General features: G+C 50.3%; 1 protein-coding gene across 1 annotated transcript in view; it reads right to left on the reverse strand.

Annotated features, from left to right (window-relative positions):
• The window catches only part of RYR1 (ryanodine receptor 1), a 151,733-nt gene that overhangs the window by 52,810 nt on the left and 89,293 nt on the right, over positions 1–9,630 (reverse strand). The window contains 9 exon segments of the mRNA XM_032227777.1: positions 2,099–2,191; positions 2,795–2,882; positions 3,927–4,167; positions 5,160–5,474; positions 6,105–6,235; positions 6,727–6,808; positions 7,644–7,882; positions 8,953–9,013; positions 9,276–9,325. Coding sequence (XP_032083668.1) covers positions 2,099–2,191; positions 2,795–2,882; positions 3,927–4,167; positions 5,160–5,474; positions 6,105–6,235; positions 6,727–6,808; positions 7,644–7,882; positions 8,953–9,013; positions 9,276–9,325 — 1,300 coding nt within the window.

Genomic DNA, 9,630 nt, shown 5'->3' on the forward strand with positions numbered 1-9,630 from the left:
CCCCACAGAGTTGTAAACGGAAAGAAGATTCTGAACTTATATTTTGTAGACCAGTCGTCTCCAACCTTATCGGCTCGGTAGACCAGTCGATGTGGCAGTGGTGGGATGGGGGCCAGGAGTTGGGGACCCTTATGGTAGACAACAGATGTCAGGCTGACAGCCATCTTTTCTTTTGGATCTTTGGCCTGCCACACTTTCTATTTTTTTTTCTACTATGCATTTTCTATGGTGGGAAAATGGGAGTTGGGGATTGTACGGAGTTAGATGCTATGTAGCCATAACAACATTCTTTCTAGAAAGCCAAGGTCATTCTTTGTCTCTGCACCTCTGCACCTGACCGGAACTGGGTGGGTGGGAGCTGCCAGCATGGCACTGGACGATTGGACCATGGGATGGACTTGTGGGTGTGGGGGCAAAATCTTGAAGTTTCAACTGGGTGGGGAAAACCGGGAAGCCTCCAGATTCGGGTTTTCCTAGAGGTGCCAACATGTCTCTCTTCATCAATTGGAACTTTGAGCAATACATTTGCCTTGGACTCTGGTTTAATTTTGGATGCTATTTGGAACCCTGACAACAGGAGGAAAAATAATCAGATTTCTGAGACGCCTGGACCAAATTTTCAAAACGGGGAAGGATGGAGTTGGTGTGGCACGGAGAGGCCCTCTTCCTCCTCCTCCCCACCCCCCCCAGAGATCAAAGTGAAATGAATTAATTCGGATCAATCAGGGTGACAAGACACCCTTCCAGCATCTTTGCCCACTTAACAGCCAGCCTTGCAAAACAGCCTTGCCAATCTCTACGCAGAACCGCACACAAGCACGGTTGGGGCAGCCGAAGGGGCATGAACAGGCAGCCTCTTCCTCCCCAACCCACCCTCGGAGAGTGGCAGGGCAGGATGATGGGCTCTGAGGGGCCACGGGGGGAAAAGAAGAGGACCAAGAAGGTGAATTGGGATTGGAGAAGGACTCCCAAGGCATGCTGGGAGTTAAGGGATGTTTTTTTTTTAGTACTGGGTTTTGGAGACTCCGGGACCAAATCAGTTAGTTAGGAGGAGGAGGAGGACATGCTGTGGCATGTCAGAACTACTCCAGAGCATGGCTGCCCGCTTCAACATGGCGTGAGTCCCACTAACTGAGTGACTGACAGGCAGAAAGTGCCACCCATCGCATGTCTGAGGCATTGCGGCCAGACCTGCAAAAAAAGCTACCGCACGTTTTGTCATCGTCCATGCAGCCGCAGCCCCTTCCCTTCCTCCCGGGCCCCGGTTGACTTTTCAACGCTCCCCGCCTCCCCCCAGTTCTAAACAGGGAGGGAGCGAAGGGTTGCGGCAAAGATACCCCATTGCTCCATGCTGCCTTGACCCTTTGGGCCAGTGGAACAGCTGTGCTTTTTGCTAACCTGGCTTTCTTCAGACTAACATGTGGAGATGGGTAGAAAAGGGAGACAAGACAGGAGAAAGAGAAGGTTAGAGGAAGAGGCGTCATCCCCGCCTCGCCGTTACTCAGGGGGAAGGACTCAAAGCAAGAATTGTCTGTCCAGAACTTGGCGGATGTAAGCAATAGCAATTGCCCTTTATACACCGCTTCACAGTGCTCAGGATTGAACTCCAGACTGTGGGCAGAGTTAGCCTGTAATACCGCATTCTAACCACTGCGCCACCAGGGCTTCTATTGCAACACCCAACCAACTACAGCAATAGCAATAACACTTAGACTTATATACTATTATATAGTGCTTTTACAGCCCTCTCTAAGCGGTTTATGGAGTTGGCCTCCGGGTCCTCATTTTACCCATCTCGGAAGGACGGAAGGCTGAGTCAACCTTGAGCCTGGTGAGATTTGAACTGCTGAACTGCAGATAGCAGTCAGCTGAAGTAGCCTGCAGTACTGCAGTCTAACCACTGCGCCACCTCGGCTCCTATGAAATCACCCAGATGTTGGTTTCTTCCTGTCCACCTGGAGCTCAGCAGCGGTTGGGGCAAAGACCCATCCCCTCCCAGGGATGGTATCGTGGCTTCAAGGGTGGCAAGAGCCGGTAAGGAGGACATACCCACTACCTTCTCCCCAGCCGAAGGAGGAGACCCCGGCAACCTTCTCACCTTCGACATTTTGCTTTTGCTGTCGGCTGTCAGGAAGGACATGTTGTTGATTTCGTTCTGAACGACGAAGTTTTGCTCTTCTCGCTTAAAATTCTGCAGGAGGAAGAAGAATCAGACGGTGAAGATTTCTACAGGGGCTTCAACCTAATACATTTGCGGGCTAGGCTACCTACAGAATAGGATTCATTTTTTTTACTACCGGTTCTGTGGGCGTGGCTTGGTGGGAGTGGCATGCCTTGGTGGGCGTGGCAGGGGAAGGATACTGCAAAATCCCCATTCCCTCCTGATCGGCTGGGACTCAGGAGGCAGAGAATAGATAGGGGCGGGGCCAGCCAGAGGTGGTATTGATCAGTTCTCCAAACTACTCAAAATTTCCCACTACCGGAAATGGTCAGAACCTGCTGAATACCACCTCTGACACAGAACTGTCTTTGTGGCACTGTATCGGCCAGTGGTGGGATTCTACTGGCTCACACCAATTCTAGCAAACTGGTTGTTCTGGTGAGCAGTTGGCCCCGCCCCCTCCCCCCTTGTCCGAGCCTTCCCCAGCCTCCAGGACTGGCCCATGTTTCTCCTCAACTTCTCCATTGTCCGATTCTGCTGCCGGCTCTACTGGCCACTGGCGGACCATAACAAAAAACTTGGAAATTAAACCCACAAGCCTGCCACTCTGCTACCCGCCCAAAGCTCACTCACATGGGACTTGGACCAATAAATAAAGATTTCCCCAATCATCCGGAACAGTTCCTCAGCGTCCGAGTTGGGCTCGGTCAACCAGTGGGCCCTGCAGATGGAAAAGGAATGGTTGGTGAGCGCCTCCTTCCCCGTTCCACACTTCATGTGATCTACTCTGCTGAAACTCAGCACTGAAGCTCACCCTATCAACAGAAGAGAACAACTGTAGCTCAGGGTTGAACGGTTGGGTTCTTGGTGCTCTCTCGTTTTTTCTTAAAGACGTTCTCTTCCCCAACTAGGGAACATCATCAGTCCTTAGAAGGGAGTGGAGTATGCGAAGAAGTGTGGAGGACTGTTGGGTGATCCTTGTGCTCTCTGCGCTTGGTAGTTTTCTGGCAAATATTTCACGACCCAACTAGGTATAGCAATAGCAGTTAGACTTATATACCGCTTCATTGGGCTTTCAGCCCTCTCTAAGCAGTTTACAGAGTCAGCATATTGCCCCAGTCTGGGTCCTCATTTCACCCACCTCGGAAGGATGGAAGGCTGAGTCAACCCTGAGCCGGTGAGATTTGAACAGCCGAACTGCAGAACTGCAGTCAGCTGAAGTAGCCTGCAGTGCTGCATTTAACCACTGTGCCACCTCGGCTCTACACATTAGGTAACATTATCACTGCTAGGGGGGTGAGTGTGGAGTGAGCAAACTCCCCTCCCGTCTAGCATTTATGATATTATTCAGTTTGGTAATAAAACATCTGCAAGAAAACTACAGAGAGAGAGAGAGGGAGAGAGGGAGAGGAGGGAGAGTGTGTGTGTTTGTGTGTGTGTGTGAGACAGGCTTTCATTCCTAAGGTGGGACTAGAACTCACTGTCTCCTAGTGATAGGTCCAAAGTCATCGGATAGGATTTTGTGCCTAAATCGGGACTAGAACTCCCCGTTTCCTGGTGATTAGCCGGACGTCACTGAGCTGGCTTTCATGACTAAGGAGGGACTCGAACTCACAGTTTCTTGCTTTCTAGCCTGGTGCCTTCACCACTAGACCAAATGGCCTCTCCCGAAATCCCTGCGCTGTGTTTCCTAACTACACCCACCTCGAACGCCTGCACGTTGCAATCTGCTCACGGATTCGGTTCGCCAACTGTGAATAGTTACCTGTTGTTGTCCACGTAGCGGATCAGCAACGGGTAGAGGGCGTAGAGGTCGCGGCACAGCACCGAAAACTCATCCCGGATGAGAAGCTCGGTGTCTTCCGATTCGGACTTGGCCTCCAGCCGCAGCTGTTCTTCCTCCGCCACCACTTTCCCGGAGCGCTTCTTCAGCTTCTCCATGGTGGGGATGAAATGGGAACGGAGCAATTCGGGCTTGGCCTTGCTGACAATGGGCTGTGCAAAGACTGCGCAGAGGGGGAAGAGCCTCCTCAGTCGGGAGCAGGCTACCTTTTCCCCCAAGTTTCAAGTTAAGAGTCCCTCCAAACCATTCCAGAGGGACTGGAATCACCTCTGAACCTCTAGCTGCTTATTGGCCCAGGTAAGTCCCCTTCTGATGAGCCAAAGCCAGTGGGGAAACCAGATCCACTTAACAACTATGTCACTAATTTAAGAACTGCGGTGATTCCCTTAACAACGGTGGCAAGAAAACTCGTAAAATGGGGCAAAACATTCACTCAGTGAGTTTCTCATTTAGCAACATAAATTTTGGGCTCAATTGTTGTTGTAAGTTGAAGACGACCTGTATGCCACTATTTGAGGGTCAGTGTATTTTCCAAAGCACCTGAAGGCCAGACAAGAAACAATGGATGAGGGAAACTTATCAAGGAGAGAAGCAACTTGGAACTACGGAGAAACTTCCAAACACGGAGGGCAATTAACCAGTGGAACAGCTTGCCACCAGAAGTTGTGGGACACCCCATGGCCTAGTATGTCCTTCAAACATCACCATTACAGGTCCAAGGCTCAGCACACCATGCAAAGGCAGCTCGGGGGTTCCTTACAACCTTGGTTTAATTTTATACCTTATTATGTGACTTCTCTCCAAAGCAAAATTTAATCCCACTTGTAAAGAAAGAAACGCCTAAATCCAGTTGTGAGGTTCAATTTTTTTTACTACCGGCTCTGTGGGCGTGGCTTGGTGGGTGTGGCAGGGCAAGGATACTGTAAAATCCCCATTCCCTCCCCACTCCAGGGGAAGGATACTGCAAAATCCCCATTCCCTCCCGATCAGCTGGGACTCGGGAAGCAGAGAATAGATGGGGGCGCGGCCAGCCAGAGGTGGTATTTACCGGTTCTCCGAACTACTCAAAATTTCCACTACCGGTTCTCCAGGACTGGCCGGAACCTGCTGAATACCATCTCTGCCTCAACCCCGCCACCCAGGCTCCCTCCGTACCTGCCAACCGCTTCATCCAAGATGCTTCGTCTATGCCCAGGTTGCTGACGATGATCTTCAGGATGTTCCCCAGCAAGGTGTTGAGCTGGTTAGAGGTCACTTCCGTGCACCAAGGACCCTGCGCGTTGGTCTCCGGACCTCTCTCCCACCAACGGGGCAGGTAATTGCAAAGCATCGGTAAGGTGACCTCGATTACGTGGGGCATTTCGGTATAGCGAGCCCCCGACTCCGCCAGCCCATTGATGTCCTTCATCAGCTTCTCCAGGACTGGAATATCTGGACACATCTCCTCCACACAGTTCGGTAGGCCTAAGACTAGTATGGAAGACAAGCATGTTTAAATTTCTGGACATCTGGGAGTGGGGGTGGGGAGAGCTAAATTCAGAGATGTCTTTTCTGGAATGTCTCCAGATGTCAATTCTGAAGTGAACCTGGTCAAGGCCATCTTGGAGGATTCATGGTCGCCACAAGGGAGAAGAAGGGACAGGGAGGGGAGAAAGAACTAGTTTTGATGGGAACCAAGGGCATTCCAACAGGTGACTGCAGAAAGGAGGAGCAAAGTAACCAAGCAACCAGCCAGCACTTTGATTGGACAATGTGACTGATGAATTGAAGGAAAGGAGGAACTTTTACTCTTTAATTAGAGGGAAACCATGGGAACCCTCAGTCAGTTTTCAACAGTTGTGCCAACATGGAAGTATCCAATAAATCATTCCTTGAGGAATCTACCTTCCTTGGAGTTCTCTTTTTTTGGTGCATTACTTCGGACGCTGCCATTAGAAAAGTGAGCAATGCTTACAGGCGGTCCTCAACTTATGACCGCAATTGGATCAGAAACCTAGATGGATGTTAACCCCTTGCCCAATGAGGAAGGGGAGAGAATTGGAGGAAGTGTCAAAGCAAAAGAAGATTGCAGTCCCGCCTGCCTCCTTCTGCCACACTCACTGGCTCTCTCTCTCGGGGACTTGGTGGTATAAACAGAACAAGGGTTGAATTCGTTGATATGCGGCTCCAGGAAAGCCACAGGCATCGCCGCTGCCAGCCGTGCCAAGCATTCTCCAAGTTGGGGCCTCTGCCTGCAGGGAGGGACAAGGGACAAAGCCATAATGTGCAAGGACTCCAAGCTAGGCCCTCACTTCATACCTCCTTCCAGCCTAGCTGGCCGTTTCCCAACCTCTTGGCTCCATCTCACCACAAAGGATCTATATCAGGGGTGAAATCCTCCCGGCTCGGCCGAACCGGTAGGGATGATTGTCCCAAATCCTGCCGATTTTAAAAAGCTAAAAAAAAAAAGCTTCCGACGATCGCTTGGATCAGCTGTGAGCCTCATGATCGTCGGAACTTCCCCCCACCACCAATTTTTTAAAACATTTTTTTTCCTGTCTATTTGGCCGAATAGGAAAAAAATGCTTTATAAAGTAAAAAGAAGCTGGCCACCCCCACCCAGTCAACATGACGCAACCACAACTAAGCCACGCCCACAGAATCGGTGGCAAAAAAAATTAGATTTCACCACTGATCTATATCCTTCCCGCTGAAGCCAACTTTGTCCTCATACTCAACTCACCTCTCCACATATGGATTTTTGGTTGTCCCCAGGGAGTAGATACTACTCAGAGTTCGGTAGCAGGAGACCTGGACATCATCCACTGAAGGGGCACAAAAGAGAAAGGGAGAGAAAGATTGAACAATGGGAGCCATGCAACTTCTTCATCCCTCTCTTTTGATGTCAGGAGATGTGTTGTGGCCCGCCAGCGGCTAGCGGAGCTGGCAGCAGATTCGGACAGTAAGGAGGTTGGGGAGGAACCTGGGCCAGTCCTGGAGTCTGGGGAAGGCTCGGATGAGGGCTCTGTGTCGGAGGCAGAGAGGGGGGCCAAGGCCATCTGACAGTTATCAGCTGCCTTTGGAGTTGGAGATCAGTGGGGCAGAAGAACAGCTGGAGCCTGTTCCCAGTGTGCGCATGCGCAGAGTTGCCGGACAAAGAGAACAGCTAAAGAATAGGGGTTGACTTGGGAGGAAGACCACAGGTGGATGATGAATGGCCCCTCCCAGAGGAAATAAAAGAGGAGCGAAAGGGGAGTGGAGTTTGCAGGAGGCCATTAGTTCGCTTCATTGGTTCGTGACTCTCCGAGGCTCCTTGCCAAGTTCTGCAGATATCGTCCTGGCAGCTCTCCAAGCCAGATAAGGTCTGTGACTGTAAATCCTCCCTTGAAAGACTTTGCTGGAGGTGAGTCAATTAATAAAAGGGTATTTTTATTGGGACAAGGAGTTGGTTTCATGCTCTTGGGAAGCTTCGGTCAGAACAAGATGCCCCCGTGTTCTCGCTCCCCCAAATCCTTCTCCTAAAGGATAGTCCCTTTGGACTTCAGACCAGGCCTCCTCCAGACCGTTTCTACTACCCCTGGAGTAGATGCGCAGCATTCTCACACCCTCTTAGCTTCAGAGCCTGCTCAGCCATCCCCACCCTCCTCCTGCCATACTCACACATGACATCGTCCCCAAACTGGTGCTGGGCGATGTGTTCGAAGAGGGAGGTGAGGACGGGCAAGAGGACCACGGTGGTGTAGGTGATGTTCTGCCCCACGCCCTTGACTTGAGTGCGGGATTGGGAGACTTTGCCAAGCTTGAGGTTCTCCACCATCTTCTCAATGTCGTCGGAGGCACTTTCGAAGAAGGAGCGCAGCCCCGCCTTGACAATTTCAGGGCCTGATTTCATGACTGTCCTGTGGGTAGGGAAAACAATAATAGTCAGTGTTCTGACCCCCCTTTCTCCATCCAGGAATGAAAGCCAAAAGCCCCGTAACTAAAAAGGTTTCTTTTAATCAGTCCAAGCTCTTGTTGGCTGCAAGCCCAAATAAACAAAGATAATAGCTCCGGCAGAAAGTCCTAGAACTCATACCAAAATGCATACCCAGCTTCTCTTATCTCAAACCACTTATCCAAGTTGGCCTCTCTCGGTTTGTGAAGGCGAACAAGAACAATCACTAGAACAAGAATGGAACGTTGACTTCTGCAACCAGGGCGTGGCACCAGCAGTCTCTTTATACTCAGGAGAGGATCCCAATGAGCAATAGCTGCTCGCAATCATCTCCTGTAAATACTCAGTTGTTCCTTCCGTCGAGTAACCCTTCGACGGGGTGCATCCTGTAACAACTCCAAAGTGTTTCCCTGAACACTCCCTCTGATCCAATGCTCTGCCGCCAGCTGGTGGTCGACGGCTCCTGCCGGGCCACAACACTCAGTGCCTAGATATTCTTCCCAGATGCTCATCTGCTTTTAATGAACCCATAAGCTCTTGCAGGGTAGTGTCTGGGCAACTGAATGGAGCAGTGTTTACTGGCTGGATGCCCTTCCGTGTTGCCAATGCAGAGTTCTATTCAGATAGATATAGATAGATAGATGATAGATAGATGATAGATAGATGATAGATAGATGATAGATAGATGATAGATAGATGATAGATAGATAGATAGATAGATAGATAGATAGATAGAGATAGATAGATGATAGATAGATGATAGATAGATGATATAGTTAGATAGATAGATATAGATAGATGATAGATGATAGATAGATGATAGATAGATGATAGATAGTTAGATAGATAGATATAGATAGATGATAGATGATAGATAGATAGATATAGATAGATGATAGACAGATAGATATAGATAGATGAGAGATAGAGATAGATAGAGATAGATAGATAGATGATGGATGATAGATGATAGATAGATAGATGGATGGATGGATGGATGGATGGATGGATGGATGACGGAGGAAGATTGCTCACCTGGCATCCAAGGACCGAGCCAGGATGTGAAGGCAATTAACCACAGCAGCAGCATCGGTACCTGCAGGAAGAGGATGCAACAGGTAGGTTTAGACACCCGGTTGAAAAGGATGCGGAGATCGGGCAGGAGAAAACAGGGCCAGCAAAGAATCTGGCTTGGAAACACAGAGCTGACGTAGCATCAGCAAAGTCAAGATGCAGAAGGGAGAGCAGGGCAGGCGGGGTTTAGCCCCCCCCCCCGAACCAGTAACAGGCAGAAGAAGGAGATGGAACAGGTGGGCTGAGCACCTCCCTAGTCCCAGAAAGCCGAGAGGGAGGCTTACCAAAGAGTGAGACCCGGTGCCTGACCAGGGCTGCCAATTTGCAGAAAAGGCTGGAAGAAAAGGAAAGGGAAAGAAAAGCAGGACGGAGAATGAAAAGAGAACCCTCCCGAGGAGCCGGGGACATCCGACAAGAGAAGATGGCAGAGGAAGCGTCGCTTTTAAGGGTTGGAAGCTCACCCATGTATAACGCCCGGCCACGGCTGGGGTTGTCTGCAGGGGTGGTCTTTACTTACCTTCCCTAAGGGTTCGCAAATGTGAACACCTCCGCGCACGCGCTGCCTTCCTCGCGTGCGCGTTTTTCGTTAAAAAAAAGAGCCTAAATGGGATTTTATAGAGCCCGGGCGGGTGGGCGCGG

This window comes from Thamnophis elegans, chromosome 12 (assembly GCF_009769535.1).
Source record: "Thamnophis elegans isolate rThaEle1 chromosome 12, rThaEle1.pri, whole genome shotgun sequence".
In the NCBI taxonomy this organism is placed as follows: Eukaryota; Metazoa; Chordata; class Lepidosauria; order Squamata; family Colubridae; genus Thamnophis; species Thamnophis elegans.